Source organism: Lissotriton helveticus, chromosome 4_1, assembly GCF_964261635.1.
Source record: "Lissotriton helveticus chromosome 4_1, aLisHel1.1, whole genome shotgun sequence".
Taxonomy (NCBI): Eukaryota; Metazoa; Chordata; class Amphibia; order Caudata; family Salamandridae; genus Lissotriton; species Lissotriton helveticus.
In genome coordinates this window covers 84,899,646-84,917,953 of record NC_136063.1, presented here as the reverse complement: position 1 = coordinate 84,917,953, position 18,308 = coordinate 84,899,646, and the positions used below count along the sequence as shown (strand labels likewise).

At 48.6% G+C, this 18,308-nt stretch overlaps 1 protein-coding gene across 1 annotated transcript in view; it reads right to left on the bottom strand.

The window, feature by feature from the left end:
* Positions 1 to 768: 768 nt before the first annotated feature.
* Positions 769 to 18,308, bottom strand: part of LOC144828379 (E3 ubiquitin-protein ligase TRIM39-like) — a 149,102-nt gene continuing 131,562 nt past the window's right edge. Inside the window, exon 6 of the mRNA XM_078686491.1 lies at positions 769 to 1,358. Within this exon, the coding sequence (XP_078542617.1) occupies positions 844 to 1,358 (515 nt within the window). The 3' untranslated portion in view covers positions 769 to 843. The remainder of the gene's footprint in view (positions 1,359 to 18,308) is intronic.

The window sequence follows — 18,308 nt, the reverse complement described above, 5'->3', positions numbered from 1 at the left end:
GGTGTCTGTTATTTGGAATGGAGCCACCTGTGTTGGTAACCAAAAATGCCTGTGGTCGCATTGCCTGTAATTGGAGTCAGCTGTGAATGTGGAGTCAGTGCTGAATGTAAATTAAAAGAAAAATCAGGAGCAGAAGTGGTTACATCTGAGCTGAGAGATGGAATGTCACTGCCCCTCCCCGACAAAGGCGTCACAGACACACCCCCACATGAAACTCATACACAGCCCCTCCCATATGAACCACTAGCAGGGTCACCTCTCCCCCACACTGGACTCACAGCCCCTTCTCCCACAAGAATCCAGCAAGTGATCCCACTCCCCTGGGACCTCTAGGAGTGGGGCAGGGGAGCTTGATGCAATAATCAGGGTGAGGGAGGGGAATGCTTGTCCTACACAGCCACAGCTCTGCTCCTTGGGAGGGGCTACAGATCCTACTCCAGGCTCAACACTACTCGTGGGGGGCTGGACATCCTAGACCAGCCTCAAGTCCGCTACGAGGGTGGGGGCTGTAGCTCCAATACCAGCCTCAGCTCTGCTACTGGTGGGGGAGGGGCTGCAGGTTCTAAACCAGCCTCAGCTCTCCTCTTTGGGGGTGTGTGGCTATGGCTCCTACTCCAGCATCAGCTCTGCTCCTTGGGGGGGATACACCTCCTACCCCAGCCTCAGCTCTGATCCTGGAAGGGCGTACAGCTCCTACTCCAGCCTCAGCTCTGCACCAGCTCTACTCTTGGGGGGGGGGGGGGGGGGGGGGGGGGGCTGCAACGCCTACTCCAGACTCAGCTCTGCTCCAGGGGTCGGGGCTACACCAGTTTCAGCTCTGCTCTGGGAGTGGGGGTGCAGCTTCTACACCAGCCTCAGCTCTGCTCCCCAGTAGAGACCGAAGATGGGGAAGAGCCTGTGCGTGAAGGGGGCCTGGAGGAAAGTGCAGAGAAGCTCCATGGAGTCTCCATTGTACAGGGACAGTCGCCCCCCCTCATAGTCCAAATACACCCCCAGCTTCAGGGGCTCCTCACAAGGGGACAGAGGGGTCTGAGGGGAGGTGAGAGCCCAGTACTGATCATTCCACCACCTCCTCACAGCCCAGACTCCCCCCTCAGGGGACCATGTAAATCGTCCCTTCCTGTTCACAGACTCTGCTGCGACCCCCACAGTCCATTCTCCCCCCTCCTGCAGCAGCTGCACCTCCCAGTAATGTCTGCCTGAGGTGAACCCCTCGATCCCCAGCACACACGGCCAGGAGGTGAATCTTTTGGGGGTGTCCGGTAGGACCTCTGCTGGGTCTGTCCATCGCACACATCTTCCCTCCTCAGACAGGAGGAGCTCAGGATACGCTGTGTCTGGATCCAGAGTCACCGTCACTGCAGAGAAGAGATTCAGAATTAGAGATTTCAGCAGCAGTGCAAAGGACCAATCACAAAGAACCACACTACACTTTACACTACACTAGACAGCACCTACCTGGAAGGAGCACACTGTACTGTACAATACACTGCACTAGATAGCACCTACCTGGAAGCACCGCACTGTACTGTACAATACACTGCACTATACTGCAGCTACCTTGAATGAATACACTGTACTGTACTGCACTAGACAGTACTTATCCTATAGGGACCAAATGTACTACACTGAACAATACACTGCACTATACAGCAACTACATGGAAGGAGCACACTGTACTGTGCAGGCGGTACTAGCAGCACCTATATAGAAGGACCACACTGTACCAATCTGAAAGTAGCAAACTTTAGTGTAGTGTACACTGCATCAGCAAGGAGTGCTCTGTTCAGTACACTGTGCTAGACACAACCTATCTGGAAGGGATGTATGACGTTACAACTCATACTTTAACAACGCATACCATTACAACGCATTTTTACAACGCAGGATCCTTTACAACGAATGCCTTTACAACGCATGACATCTGCTATGTAATGTCATGCGTTGTAAAGGCATTAGTTGTAAAGGATCCTGTCTTCAAATGACTGCACTGGATTTAACATTGCTCTAGACATCACCAATCTGAAAGGAGCACACTGAACTGTCAATATACCACACTAGACAGCACTGCTATACAGGACCTACTAGGCATCACTGTACTATATAATACACTGCACTATACCACACCTATTTCATAGGAGCGCACTGTTACATACTATACTGGACAGCACCTATTTGAAAGGAACATGTTTTTTGTTCTGCACACTGCACTAGACAGTTTCTATCTGGAAAGAGAAGAGTTTAGTGTGCTTTACCTGGCAATAAACAGCACCTATCCAGAAAGAGTGCACTGTACTGTAAAATATACTGCACCGCATACCTAAAAAGAGCACACTGTACTGTACACCACATTTGCAGCACCTATCTGGAAGCAGCATATTGTACTGTGCACTGCACTAGACAGAACCTATCTGAAAGTACCACACTGTATGTTGTGTAGTTCCTAGGACCCCCAAGGACCTGTGCGTTTTAGATGACCTAAACTGAGGGCTTGGTGAACAGACAGACTCTGGACACCCCCACAGGATGAGACAACCATTAGACCAGCTTGCTCTTCGGTGCCACTAACACCCCCCAGTATTCTACAGCGATGTAGGTAGTTTTTGGCAACCAGGCAACCACTGAACGTGACAACCCTTATTCCTCAGGTATCATGGAAAACAATACAGTATCTTTCTCTTGTGCTTACTTTTCTCAGAATACATATAGAATGACTATTAGAATGGTTTCAATAATTATTTATTGATCAAGCCTCAGTCTAGTGTAAATCATATTAGCTGCGACAATCAATAGACAGGAGCAGACAAATGTTATTACTAGTACCAATATCGTAAATAGCTGAAACATTTCTATCACAGTGCTAATAAGATGAATAAAAGCTGATTATATAAAACAATAGCATTGGCGGACTCCTAAGATGCGTACCCTTCCTAAATGTACCTAGCCTAGATATGGTAGCTGAAGCATGTGTATGTAAGTGCTAAAATATAGCCTAATGGAGCAAAGAATCCCCCATGGAAGGTCCAACGCCTCACCTGGGGGTTTAGAATTAAGGAGGCAGTCTCTGCGTTGAGGATGACACCCACGAGGGATGTCAAGACTCTGCCTTTCGAAGGATCAGCCTGCAGAGTCTCGGTCCAGCCTGGAAGGAATTCTCCTCTGTTTTGTAAGGGGGAGTGAGGGTCTTTTATACTAAAGGGGTCACTCCAGGTTTTCTCCTAGAATCAATATGTTTTGAAAACAGGCACTAATCCTTAGCTAATCCTTTCCTTAACAAAAACTCTCATGCCTAGCTGGCTTTTGGTCGTGCATATATATATTTATATTTTAATTTCTTATATAGCGCTGGAATCAATCCCGTAAGGGTATCTCCGCGCTTTGCCAGCCATAGAATCATCAGGTAGTGTGAAACAAGAGGTTAAGATGACAGAAATGCTTCCTGATAAAGAAGGGTTTTTAGTGTCTTTCTAAAAGACAGGTTGTTGGTAGTCATTCTTACATCAGTGGGGAGCTTATTCCATAGAGCAGGTTCAACCGAGGAGAAAGCACGGTCTCCTTGTCTGGATTTCTTTGTAGCAGGGGGTTTTAGAAGGGCTTGATTGCTTGAGCGGAGAGACCTGCTAGGCTGGTACAGCTCAAGTGATTGTGACAGGTATTTAGGACTTGCTCCACACAGGCACTTGTGGACCGTACAGCATATCTTAAAGTTGATGCGTTGCCGTATGGGAAGCCAATGTAGTTTCTCCAACAAGGGCCTAGAGGGAGTCCTGGCCGGTACACTCATGACCAATCTCGCTGCTGTGTTCTGGACTACCTGCAAACAACCTACTGCATCTGCATTTGCTAATGTCAGCAGGCCGTTGCAGTAGTCCAGGCGGCTGGTGACCAAGGCCTGTACAAGTGTCTTCCCATAGGTGGCAGGGAGATACGGGAAGACACGTCTGAGGAGGCCGATGGTGTGAAAACACAACCCTGCGATGTAATTGGTGTGTTCCTTTAAGGTCAACTTTTGGTCCAACTTCACCCCTAGATTCTTAACATGAGGTTTGGATGTAGGTACTGGGCCCAGATCTATTGGCCACCAGTCTGGGGACCAGAGGAGACTCGCCTTGCCAAAGAGCATGACCTCTGTTTTTCCCACATTACATTGGAGGCGATTCACAGCCATCCAATGTGACACTGCCCTCATACCCTCAGCAAAGTTCTCCTTGACTTTGGGGCCAAGGGAGCTGAAAGGGTAGAGGAGCTGGGTGTCATCAGCGTAGGAAACCGGTATGAACCCATATTTCCGCACAATCTCAGCAAGGGGGGCCACATATACATTAAACAATGTAGGGCTAAGGCATGAGCCCTGTGGCACCCCCTTCGTGAGCACCCTTGAGATGGAACGCAAGGGGCCCAAGCTGTTAGATTGTGATCTCCCGGAGAGGAAGCTCTCCAACCATGATAACGCTAAGCCTCCAGTTCCTACTCCCTGCAAACGGCTGAGAAGGATGTTGTGGGACACGGTATCAAAGGCTGCGGACAGGTCCAACAGCACCAGGATCATGGAACCACCTCTATCCTGTGACATTTCGATCTTATCTGTCACAGAAAGAAGGGCCGATTCAGTGCTGTGGTTGGGCCTGAACCCAGATTGAGATTGGTCCAGGCCCCCTGTCGCCTCGATAAAGCTGGAGAGGATGGTGTTAACGTGTTTCTCTGCCAGTTTGCTGATGAAAGGGAGGAGAGAAATTGGGCGGAGGTTGGAGAGTTCTGACCAGGGCAAGGTGGAATTTTTGCGTATAGGGTTCACTACCGCTTCCTTCCAGGATTGTGGGAGTTGTCCCTCGGCAAAGGAGAGGTTCAGCAGTTTCTGAATAGAGGGTCCTAATATCTCGTTCAGAGGGGAGATTAGTTTGGCGGGTATCAGATCAGTAGGAGAGCCGGTCTTTATTTGGTTGATAAGTGCAGTCAGATCTTTGATGGTTATTTCAGGGATTACATGAAGGGTTTTCCCAGAAGTCACCATTGGGGAGATTTCATGGGCCTCGGTATCCAAGGGACCTGAGACTGCGATAATTTTCCTGTATATCCCTTCTATTTTATCCTCGAAGAACTGAGATATTTCATTACAAAGATCTTGAGTGAAAGTATCTGGGCTCTCACACACCACAGGATTAGTGAAGGTCTGAATGATTTTAAATAGTTCTCTTGTAGAGTTGCCCGCCTCTGCAATTTGGGAGGTGAGGCTTATTTTTCTTGCTTTTTTTATATTTTTGTAATAAGTGGTCATAGCCTCCAAGTATCGATTCTTATCTTCCCCATTGCCTGTCCGCCTCCAAAGTTTTTCCAACTTTCTACATCCCTGCTTTTCTATTTTAAGGGCCTCAGTGTACCATGCTTCCCTTTTAGCTATGGTAGATTTTTTTACATTTTTCTGGGGAGCCAGGGTGTCAATGGCTGCCGTCAGTGTGGAGTTAAACTTTGAGAGAGCAGTCTCGATGTTATCTGAGTTTGAGAATATTGGCTGTTTCCAGGTTTGTGTGAACCTGGCAGGAGTGACTTTGTGCCATGATCTACGTTTAGTGGACTGTGAAGCAGGGTGATTTGTGGGATTAGGTAAATATAACAAGGAGAAGTCTACCATTTTATGGTCAGACCAATAAATGTGCTTAGGAGGATGACAGTGAACATTGGGATGGGTAGTAAAAATTAAATCCAGGGTGTGACCACCTGAATGAGTAGGTCCACTATTTCGGAGATGCAGACCTAGAAGAGCAAGATCTGTCAAAAATACATTCGTATCAAGGTGATCAGCAATGTCAGTGTGAAAATTAAAATCTCCAAGTAAAATAAAGTTTTCGTTAGCTTTCATGTAGGGGGCTAACAGTTCAGTAAGGGCAAGGGAGAACCCAGCGTTGGGTCCAGGCGGGCGATAGACTAATGCTCCTTTCCAGTATACCTTGGGGCTGATTTTTAGATGAAAAATTATTACTTCCATGGTAGGTAGCATCACTTGTTCTAAAACTCTAATATTCAGTGCATCTCTATATATTATGGCAATCCCGCCTCCTACCTTCTCAGGGCGATCTTGACGAAGGATGTTATATCCCATAGGTATCCCTAAGGTGATAGTGGGGATAGTATGGGGTTTCAGCCATGTTTCTGTCAGGAAACATATCTCAGGCTGAATGCTGTGAATAGTGTCCCATAATTGCATGTGATGTTTAGGGAGTGATCTAACATTTAACAGAAAGCTTTTCCAGCCACCCTGGGTGTCTATACTGTCTCTGGGCTGTCCAAGAATGATGTTGGAGTGAGTAGCTTGGAATCCGCATTTAATGCAGGAAAAGGGACCCTCGGGACATGTTGGCGTTCTATTAGTACAACTATGTTTCCCCTGGGGTTGTAGCGCCAGAAGAGCATGAGGTGAATACCTGATATAAGGGGCGATCATAGAGCAGTCCATAGTAACAAGGGGCAGAGTGGTTGGCCCCTGGCCCCGTCCTGTCGCGGACGGGCGCAGACGGGCCACTCTTTGGCTACTCTTCGGCGTTGTCTTCGGCTCTCCTGCGCGCGATCGCTGCGCGCTCAGGAGGGGGCGAGGGCTAAATAGCCCCGTCAGCCCTGGCCGCTAGAGCGCTAACCGCTCAGCGAACCCGGAAGTGGTGTCCTCCCTCCCCGGAACACAATTACGGGGAAGCGAGCGCTCAGGAAGCTAAGCCTCAGGTGAAATTTCGGCGTGTGTGTGCGAGTGTGTGCACTTTTACATTTCTAGTGTCACAGATGTGTAAATTTTTTAAAACAATCTTCACGATTTCAGCAAGTTAAAAAACATATTATTACGCAACACGCAAAAGCTGATAGCACAGGCTGATCGTCCCAAGCAGGCCAGCAGGTCCGGGAAACACTGCCACTGTCCCCCTACCGCATGAAAAAGAAATGGTGACCCTTGTACAGGTGAAATCTGCTGTGCCTGATGACATGTTTGTGTACGTCAGGTACAGGGATTAAGATAGGAAACCAAGAGCCTGGTGTTGAAGAGACCAAATTAAGCAGCTAGATAAAGGGTCACCTATCTAGAACCGTTATTTCATGTGGATGGGACATAATGTATGTTATACGTTGAAACTATCCTCAGGAACATGCCATATACTTTACACTGGGCCAGACAGCACCTATCTGGAAGGAATGCACTGTACTGTACAATATACGCCGCAACACAGCACCTATCTTGATAGAGACACTCTACTGCACTAGAGAGCACCTATCACAAAGGGCTGCATTGTATTTTACACTGCCCTACTCTGCAGATATCTGAAAGGAGTACACTATATTGTACAATAAACTGCACTACACGCCATCTACCTGGAAGGAATAGATTATACTGCACTGCTCTAGACAAAACCTATTTCTAAGGCCTGCAATGTATTTTACATTGCACAAGTTAGCACCTATCTGTAAGGAGCACACTGAACTGTCAAATTACCACATTATACAGCACCTACTTGGAAAAAGCACACTGAACTATACAATATGCTGGACTATACTGCACCTACCTTGAAGGAGCACATTGTACTGCACAACATAGCACCTATCACAAAGGCCTGCATTGTTCTTTACACCTCCCTAATCAGCGCATATCTGAAAGTAGCACACTGTACTGTAAAATATACAGCCCTATACAGCAACAACCTGACCTGGATGGAGCACAATACTGTACTGCACTAGCAGCACCTATCTGAAAGGAGCACACTGAACTGTTAATATATTATACAGCACCTACTTGGAAGAAGCGCACTGCACTATACAATAGAATGCGCTATACTGCATCTACCTCGTAGGAGCGCATTGTTCAGTACTGCACTATACAGCACTGATCAGAATAGACAATACTTTTTTGTACTGTACATCGATCTAGACAGCACCTATCTGGAAGAAGTGACATGTAGTGTACCATACACTGCAGTATACAGCACCTATCTGGAAGGAGCACGGTGTACTGTACCACAATAGCCACTATCTGGAAAGAGCATGCGGTGCTGTACTGCACAAAACAGGGTCTATTTCAAAGGACTGCACTGTATTATACATTGCACTAGACTGTCAATATATCACACTGTACAGCACCTACTAAATATCACTGTACTATACTATTTCACAGTTTGTTACTGCACTAGAAAATCACCTATTTGGAAGGAGTGCACTGTACTGTACAATGTACAGCACTAAAGAGCACCTACCTGGAAACTGCACTCTGTACAATATATTGCATTATACACTGCCACCTACCAAGAAAGAGCACACTGTACTGTACACTACGTTTGGCAGCACCTGTCTAGAAGGAGTGTACTGTACTTTGTATTGCACTAGAAAGAACCTATCTGAAATTACCACACCGTACTTTACACTGCACTAGCCTGCACCTATCTGAAAGGAGCACACTGTACTGTATGATATATTGCACTATATAGCACATATCTGGTGGAGCGCCCTGTACAGTACAATATGCTGTTCAGCACCTACTTTGAAGGTGCACACTGTACTGCACTAGACAGCACCTATCACAAATTTCTGCTTTGTACTTTACTCTACTCTACTCAGCACATATCTGAAAGGAGCACACTGTACTGTACAATATGCTGCACTATACATCATCTACATGGAAAGTGCAGATTCTATGTCAGGAAGCGGAGGCGAGGATTTTGCTTGTCCTTTCTCCATTTTATTGGACAGCACGTTAAAAGAATAAAGAAAAAACATCATCCATGAACTACCCTAACCAACATGGCAGCGGTAGTCATGGTAGCACATTAACCAATCACAGTCCATACAACAGCATAAAGGAATCCCACGTCGGTAGTTCTTCCTCTTTCTCCATTGCTGCCGCTTCAAGATAAGTCACCGTTTTCTCTCAGCTTATTCTTGTGGCGTGGCAGTTTGGGAATATTGTTCCGACAGCTTTTGTTGGTTTTCACAATTTTATTCGGATTGTTGTCTTGCTCTACGAGCTGTTCTTAACGACGCGGTAGGCTTCTGGCCCGAGCGTCTCTGTTTCGCGCGTGCGCGGTCTCTAGCGTCGTCTCCTCAGACGCTGACCGGCTTTCGCCACAGCGCTTTCTCCGCGCTTGAGGCGAACACACGAAGAGGCTTAGCGCTTCACTTTCGCATTGTTGCCTCGTTCCCCACACGGACGCTGCTTTTTAGCGGCAAGATATTATTTTAGTGACTGATTTTGAAATATTAATATTTGGCCTTCTCAGTCACTTACTGTTTGAAGATTTAATTTTAACACAGTTTAATTTGTGTGGCCTTTGTGGGTGCCTGTGTTGGGGAACCCCCCCCTCATAATTAGTTTGGGGTGTTTTTCGTTTTATGGGTGCCCAGTCTTCTGCGCAAATGCAGTCTCGTCAGGAACATGATTATGTAGCTGTTGACTCTGAACAGCCTCAACAGCCTCTATTGCGCCCTCCTGCAGAGGTGGACACCTGTCTTCGGCTATTTCCCAGGCGCTGGCACCTCTGCAGGACAGCGTCAATAAACTGTCTGCCCACGTTTTTAAAACCGTTTCAGGCATTTTGGGAGACAGTGGGGCTGGGCCCAGTGGCGTACTCTCTATACCACGCACGGCCAAGAAGCGTGACCCGGGGCACCTGGAAGGCTTCAGCAGACTTGCAGAGGTCTTTCATAAGAGTGCGCGCACGCTAAGAAGCGCACCCTTCCGGGTGGGACGACTCACCCGGGGATATTGGTGGTGCTACCACCCAGGACCTTGACCCGGAGGAAGGGTTTCCCCTAGAGGGAGTAGATGACGAGGATGACTATGTTGATGACGATGAGGATGAATCCTCCGAAGATATGTCGGATATTAGTAGGTCTTGGTGCCCTAAATCTAATGTCTCAGATTGTGGTGAAGGTGACCTGGTTCCCCCAGACATGTTTGACCCTACCACTATTTTCAGACCCCGTTCTTCTGAGTGGGTTCCCGAGAAATCTACGGCGGACTATGTAGCCGCTAAGCTTCGGCAACCGCTCTCTCAAGACGTGCAATTGCGTCTACGCTCGGAGTGTCCACGCCCATCTCTTCCCAATAGGGTGGAGGCCACTCCTGAGATAGACCCGAAATTATGCATGTTTTTTGCCAAATATGTTAAAGACCCTAAAAAAGGGATAGATAGGTCCTGGAAAGCTTGTCACGACAAGTTATTGGACGTTGTAGGTCCCCTTACGAAAATCATTGAGCTTGCTCAACGTTCCAAAGAGACTGGTATGCCTCTCCCAGTTGAAGACATAGCGGGTTGGGCACAGAGGGCTATTTGTCTCCTTGGCAATGCCAACTGTGCTCTTTCTGCGGAGCATCGCCGGTCACTCTTACTAAAAATTGATCCCAAGCTTGGCGAGTTATCCTCTTCTGAGGCAGGTTCGGTAGCGCAAGGTGCCTTATTCGGTGACCCTTTTGTGAAAGAACTTGGGAAGTTTGTGGCAACTTTCTCCGCCTTAGATAACGCACAAGCTTCAATGAAAAAGATGTTTCCAAAGAAGGTTTTTGGCGGGGCCGGCAGAGGCAGGGGTCGCTCTTCCGGCCGCCAGTTCCAGCAAGGCCCCAATAAGGGTCAGCCCAGGTGGAACAATGGATGGAACGACGGACGACAAGGTTTCATCTATCCGTCCCGTGTCGGCAAAGGCCAAGGCAGAGGACGTGGTGGCAATCAGTTCAACTCCAAGGGATTCAACGGTAAGCTTTTCCATCATTTCTCTAGTACGTCTGGGGGGAAGAATTGCTATGTTTCTTCAGGCCTGGTCGGCTCTCACATCAGATCCTTGGGTTCTGTAAACTGTTCAGGGATTTCACATAGAGTTTTACGGTTCCCCCGTTCAACTCTCGCGACCTCGCCCACTGGTTTTTTCACACGCAGACCAGGAGCTCATAGATTTAGAGGTACAGGCTATGCTGCTAAAAGGCACCATCATTCCATCTTCTCTTCATCCAAACGGCTTTCTCAGCAACATCTTTCTGGTCGAGAAGAAGGACAAAGGGTTCAGACCAGTCATCAACCTTCGTTCATTCAACGAATGGCTGATATACAGACATTTCAAGATGGAGGGCATCCATCTATTGAGAGACCTTCTTCTACAGAACGATTGGTTGGTACTTTTGGACCTGAAGGATGCCTATCTTTCAGTTCCAATTTACCCTCCACATTGTCGACTCCTCCAGTTTCTCTGGAGGGATCAGGTCTACGAGTTTCGTACACTCCCCTTTGGTCTTTCCTCAGCACCATGGTGTTTTACCAAACTCCTGCGACCCGTTGTGGAACATCTTCGCACCATGGGAATTCGTCTGATAATTTACTTGGACGACATTCTTTTAATGAATCAGTCCAAGGATCTTCTTCTGCACCATCTTCAGATTACCATATCTCTTCTTCAATCTCTGGGGTTCATCATCAACGCCCTGAAATCAGACTTAGTCCCTCAACAGGAAATGACTTTCCTTGGTTTTCCGATAAGGACAACGGATGCAATGCTACATCTCCCTTCTCAAAAAATCTCCAAGATCAAGAAGGAGATTCGCAAGATCCTTCGTCGAGATCGGATTTCTCTCCGTCAATTGGCCAGGATAGTGGGCCTACTGTCTTCATCGATCCAGGCCATTTTTCCAGGCCCGCTTCATTACAGGGCTCTCCAGAGACTAAAAGTGTTTCATCTTCGCAAGGGTCTCACGTACTCGGAACTCATTTCTTTGTCAACGGAAGCCAGATCGGAACTCCTATGGTGGTTGGATCACATGGATGCATGGAACGGGAAGGCGATCTTCGGCTCCCGTCCAGATCTTGTGATCGAATCAGATGCCAATCGCCAGGGATGGGGAGCCTGGTGCAGCTCCCTTTTGGTGGGAGGCAGATGGACGGAGGAGGAACTTCATCTCCACATCAACTGCTTGGAACTCCTTGCGGGTTCGTTCGCCATCCGTTCGTTCACTACGACCAAAGTCTCTTGTTGTGTCCTTCTTCAGATGGACAATACGACTGCGGTCAGATATATCAATCGACTGGGCGGCACCCATTCCAAAGTCCTAGCAGATCTCGCGAAGGATTTGAACTATTGTCTTCTACGTTAGATTTCTGTCATGGCGGAGTATCTCCCCGGCGATCTGAACTCTGTGGCAGACTGGCAATTCAGGAATTTTCAGGATGCCAGCGATTGGAAACTGGATCCTTCTGTATTTCAAAGGATTTCGGATATTTGGGGCCTTCCAGTGATGGACTTGTTTGCGTCCAGGTGGTACGCCCAACTTCCCCGGTTCTACAGCTCGAAGCCAGACCCGGGTGCGGAAGCAGTAGATGCCTTCCTGTAGGATTGGTCCAAGTTCCCAGCTTATGCATTTCCCCCGTTCCTGTTCATTCAGAGGGTAGCAGCCCAGGTCTGCAGACAACGAGCCTCTCTAATCTTGATTACTCCGATCTGGAAGGCTCAATGTTGGTTCCCGTCCCTTCTAGAGTTATCATGGGACAGACCTCTCCGGTTGCCGTTTTTCGACCTCATTCTGACGGATCCATTGGGTCATCCACACCCCGTGGTTCTCCAAGGCCATATACGTCTCATGGCCTGGAGGATTTCAGGGGACGTTGGTCTAAGGACTCTCTTTCGAGAGACGCTGAACTCCTCATTCAGCGAGCCTGGGCCCCTAGTACCACTAAACGATACCGATCTGCCTGGAACAGATGGGTTCGTTGGTGTGTGGTAAAACACCTGAATTCCGTGGGCTCTTCTGTGACAGAAGTAATTAACTTCCTTGCTAAGCTTTTTCAGGACAAACTTGCATATTGTACCATCAATTCTTTCAGATCAGCAATTTCTGCGGGTCATGCCCTTGTGGATGGGTCTCCTGTAGGAGAGCATCCTTGGGTTTGCAAACTCCTCAAGGGTATTCGTCTTTCACGTCCACCGGAACCACGTTATTCCTGTTTTTGGGATGTGAATGTGGTTTTGCGATTCCTTCTACCCTGGCAGGATAACGAGTACCTTTCACGCAAGGAGCTTTCAGCTATATTGGCTATTCTCCTCTGTCTAATTTCTTTCAAAAGGGCTTCTGATGTTCGTGCCCTTGATTTTTCTGCCAGAGTCTTTACCCCTGACGGAGTTTCTTTTACCGTCTCCAGAAGGACTAAGTGCAATACCAGGTCAGTATCTTATCCAGCTTTTCCGGATTCACCTAAACTATGTGTTGTTTGTTGCCTCAAAACTTATGAAGATGTGACTTTAGAAGTCCGCCCCCGGGCAAGAGACAATTACTAATTGCGATAAAGAGACCTTTCAAGGCAGTTTCTTCTCCTACCATAGCCAGATGGGTCAGTTGGATTATGTCTGAGGCTGGTATTAACATTACAAACTTTGGCGCTCATTCCACTAGAGGCGCTATGGCTTCCAAGGCTGTCCAAGTTGGGGGCAGATTGGAAGATATTATGAATGCAGCGGATTGGTCTTCGGAATCAACTTTCAAAAAGTTTTATTTTAAGCCAATCCATGAGGCTGCTTCTCTGGTGGTGAGTAAGCTTTAAACGAGCAAAATCCTCACCTCCGCTTCCTGACATAGAATGAGAAATTTCCTAGTTTACACAAAGGAAAGTTTCAATTCTATAAGGACGCGGAGGCGAGGATTTTCCCACCCTGGCTTTATCTAGCCTTCCCTCCCTGACCTATGGATTCCAGTAATTGTTTTTTCATATGAGGGAAGTAATTTTTTCCTATGTATTGATGTATACTTGTGATTGATATGTTTTTACTTGACATATCTTGTTTTTACTGCAATTATCTTTGCTTATTTCCATTGCAATGTGTTAGATTCTTTTCAACATTGTTCTGGAAGAGATATTATTATTATTTCTCTTCCCTAGGCTCCGATCAGAAAACGGACTAGAGGGTAGAGGACTTCTTTCCAGAGGCAGCAACGAAAGAGGAAGGACTACCGACGTGGGATTCCTTTATGCTGTTGTGTGGACTGTGATTGGTTAATGTGCTACCATGACTACCACTGCCATGTTGGTTAGGGTGGTTCATGGATGATGTTTTTTCTTTATTCTTTTAACGTGCTGTCCAATAAAATGGAGAAAGGACAAGCAAAATCCTCGCCTCCGCGTCCTTAATAGAATTAAAACTTTCCTTTGTGTAAACTAGGACATTGCTCATTGTACTGTACTACACTAAGAGGACTTATCTGTAATGAGCACACTCTAATGCACTGCACTAGCCACCACCTTTCTGTAAAGAGCACTTTGTACTGTACTGCACTAGACAAGACCTATTTCACAGGACTGCACTGTATTTTACATTGCACTATGCAGCACCTATCTGAAAGAAACACACTGAACTGCCAATATACCACACAATACAGCACCTACTTGGAAGTAGCACACTGCAATATAAAATACACTGCATTATGCCGCACCTTCCTTGAAGGAACACATTTTTCGGTGTTGCACTATACAGCACCTATCTGAAAGGAGCGACCTGTACTGTACAATAGACTGCACTATACAGCACCTACTTGGAAGAAGCACATAACTAAAGATCAAGGTACTTGATATTAAGCTGCACAAAATATCGTAAAGAAAACACACTGTACAAAACGACACCCAACACATCATTGTAAAATTTAGTAGAGGGAACACTGTGTAATTCTGCACTTTGCTCTAGTCAACACACATTGTCAGGCAGCACACTGCACTCGATGGTATGCTGCACTTGACATTACAGTGCAGTAGAGGGCACACAGTCCTAGAGGCACACTGCACTATTAAGCATAGATATTTTACTAGACCACACACTCCATTCATATGAACCCTAAAAGAGTGCAAATAGTACCAGATAGTGCACTGCACCAATAAGCACAGGTTGTTTTTCATATTTTTTAGTGAGATCCATCACAGCGACAACAGCATCAAATCATCATACTCAATCACCAGCACTTAAATACATGTACAGATCACATTTCATCACACTATAAATCCATTGAGAATTCAACCTGGAGACTACGTATTTCATTAATACAAAGAACGAATTAACGTAAGTAGGTTTCAGCCATGAACAGCCCCCACAATTTGACAAATTTCCTATTCTCCCGCAGCAAAGACTATACAACCACTCTTTATTTCTTAATTGCTTCAACAATTTTTTTTTAATCTGGGAACTAGCCAAGTGGCAGGATCATAACCCAACACCATCCACCATGTACTAGGAGCTAACGTTATCTGCCTAGCCCTTTCCAAGAATCCAAATATCTCTTTCCAAAATACTTAAATGGCAAAGCACTGCCCAATTACTTGAGACCAATATGCGACGGCCCCGAATTACATCTAAATCAGCGGATTGACCACATTGGGTTGACCTGGGCTAAACATTCTATCAATCATTCATTTCCATTTGTAAAGCGCGCTACATACCCGTGAGGGTCTCAAGGCGCTGGGGTGGGGTGGGAGGAGGGTGGGGGGGCTGCTACTGATCGAAAAGCCAGGTCTTGAGAAGTGTTCTGAAGGCCAGCAGGTCCTGGGTCTGTCATAGGCCGGTAGGGAGAGTGTTCCAGGTCTTGGCGGTGAGGTAGGAGAAGGATCTGCCGCCGGCGGTGGTTTTTCAGAAGCGTGGAACTGTGGCGAGGGCGAGGTTGGCAGAGCGGAGGCTGCGGGTGGGGGTGTAGAAGCTGAGTCGGTCGTTGAGGTATGCTGGTCCGGCGTTGTAAAGGGCTTTGTGTGCGTGGATGAGGAGTTTGAAGGTGATCCTGTTGTTGACGGGGAGCCAATGCAGGCCTCTCAGGTGGGGTGTGATGTGTCTGCGTCGAGGATCAGTCGTGCCGAGGCGTTCTGGATGCGTTGCAGCTGTCTCAGGAGCTTGGTTGTTGTTCCTGCGTAGAGGGTGTTTCCGTAGTCCAGTCTGCTGGTGACGAGGACCTGGGTGGCGGTTTTTCTCGTGGCGAAGGGGATCCATTTGAAGATCCTGCGGAGCATTCGAAGGGTGTGGAAGGAAGAAGTGGAGACAGCATTGACCTGCTTGGTCATGGAGAGTGCAGAATCGAGGATACCCCCCAGGCTGTGTGCGTGGTTGGTGGGTTCTGGGGCTGTCCCTAGCGATGTTGGCCACCAGGAGTCGTCCCTGGCTGAGGGGGTGGGGCCAAGGATGAGGACCTCTGTCTTGTCTGAGTTCAGCTTCAGCTGCTGTCTTTCATCCATTCGGCGACGACCTTCATTCCTCTGTGGAGGTTGGCTTTGGCGGTGTGGGGGTCTTCGGTGAGGGATATGATCAGCTGGGTGTCGTCGGCGTAGCAGATGATGTTGAGGCTGTGTTGTCGTGCGACGTGGGCGAGTGGTGCCATGTAGATATTGAACAGCGTTGGGCTGAGGGATGATCCCTGTGGAAAGCCGCAGATGATCTTGGTGGTCTTGGAGCGGAAGGGTGGGAGGCGGACGCTCTGGGTTCTGTCGGAGAGAAAGGATGTGGTCCAGGCCAGGGCCTTCTCTTGGATTCCGGCGTCATGGAGGCGTGCTGTTAGGGTGCTGTGGCAGATCGTGTCGAAGGCTGCTGATAGGTCCAGAAGGATGAGGGCGGCTGTTTCTCCTTTGTCCATAAGGATCCTGATGTTGTCGGTGGCGGAGATGAGGGCGGTCTCGGTGCTGTGGTTGCTGCGAAAGCCGGACTGGGATGGGTCCAGGATGTTGTTGTCTTCGAGGTAGCGGGTCAGCTGTCTGTTGACGATCGTCTCCATTACTTTCGCCGGGAAAGGGAGCAGGGAGATGGGCCGGAGTTCTTGAGGTCATTGGGGTCCGCCTTGGGTTTCTTCAGTAGGGCGTTGATCTTGGCGTGCTTCCAGCTCTCTAGGAAGATTGCTGTCTCGAGGGAGATGTTGATTGTTTTCCGGAGATGGGGTGCGATGGCGGTGCTGGCTTTGCTGAAAACGTGGTAAGGGCATGGGTCGGATGGGGATCCGGAGTGGATGGAGTTCATGGTCTTGATGGTGTCTTCATCGCTGATGTTGGACCAGACGGTCAGGCGACTGGTGCAGGTGGTGGTCGCAGGGGTGGTGGTCTCGGCGGTGGATGTGGGGGTGGCGGTATTAAAGCTGTCGTGGATGTCGGTGATCTTGCGGTGAAAGAAGGTGGCCAGTGAGTTGCACAGGTCTTGTGATGGTGGGGTGTCGTTGGTGTTGGAGCTGGGGTTGGAGAGTTCTTTCACGATGTTGAAGAGTTCTTTGCTGTTGTGTGCATTGCTGTCTAGGCGGTCCTTGAAGGCGGTCCTCTTAACGGTCCTGATGAGTTGGTGGTGTCTGCGGGTAGCGTTCTTGTGGGCTGTGTAGCTGTCTGGTGTCCGGTCATGGAGCCAGCTCTTTTCCAGCTTCCGACAGGTGCGCTTGGAGGTCCGGAGGTCTTCGGTGAACCATGCGGCTTTCTTTTTGGTGTGATTGGTGGCGGAGGTCTTGAGTGGGGCGAGGGTGTCGGCGCAGTCGTTGATCCACTTTTTGAGGTTGATGGCGGCGGTGTCGGGTTGGTGGGGTTGGAGGGTGGTCCCAGGGCGAGGGTGGTGGCCAGTTGGTCCTCGGTGACCTTTCCCCAGCAGCGGCGTGGCATCTGTTGGGTGCGGTGGTGTGTGGTGGGTTTCCTGAAGGTGAAGTAGACGCATCTGTGGTCTATCCAGTGGGGTACGTGGTGTGGTTGAAGGAGACGTGGGGACTTGCGGAGAAGATGGGGTCCAGTGTGTGTCCAACGGCGTGGGTGGGTGTCGTCACGAGCTGTTTGAGTCGGAGGTTGGCGAGGTTGTCGATCAGGGCGGTGGAGTTGGCGACATTGTTTTTCTTGAGGTGGAAGTTCAGGTCCCCGAGGAGGATGTAGTCCGTGGAGGTGAGGGGGTCGGTGCTGATGAGGTCGGTGATGGAGTCGCTGAACTGTGGTCGGGGTCCGGGTGGTCTGTAGACAAGTGTTCCTCTGAGGGTGGTGTTGGGGTCAGTGTGGATCTGGAAGTGCATGTGCTCGGCGGTAGTGAGGGTGCCGTCGGTGTTGGTTGAGACTCTGAGGGTGCCTTTGTACATGATGACGATTCCCCCTCCCACTTCGTTGGTGCGGTCTCTGCGGGAGATCTTGAAGCCTTCTGGGATGGCTATGGCGATGTCTGGTGCTGAGGTGGTGTTCAGCCAGGTCTCCGTCAGGAAGGCGACGTCGGGGTGGTTGAGTCTAGGAGGTCCCAGAGTTCGATGGTGTGCTTGCAAGCGGAGCGGGTGTTGAGGAGGATGCATCGTAGGTGGTTGGGTTCTCTGGTTGATGGTTTGGCGGGCCGGATGCTGG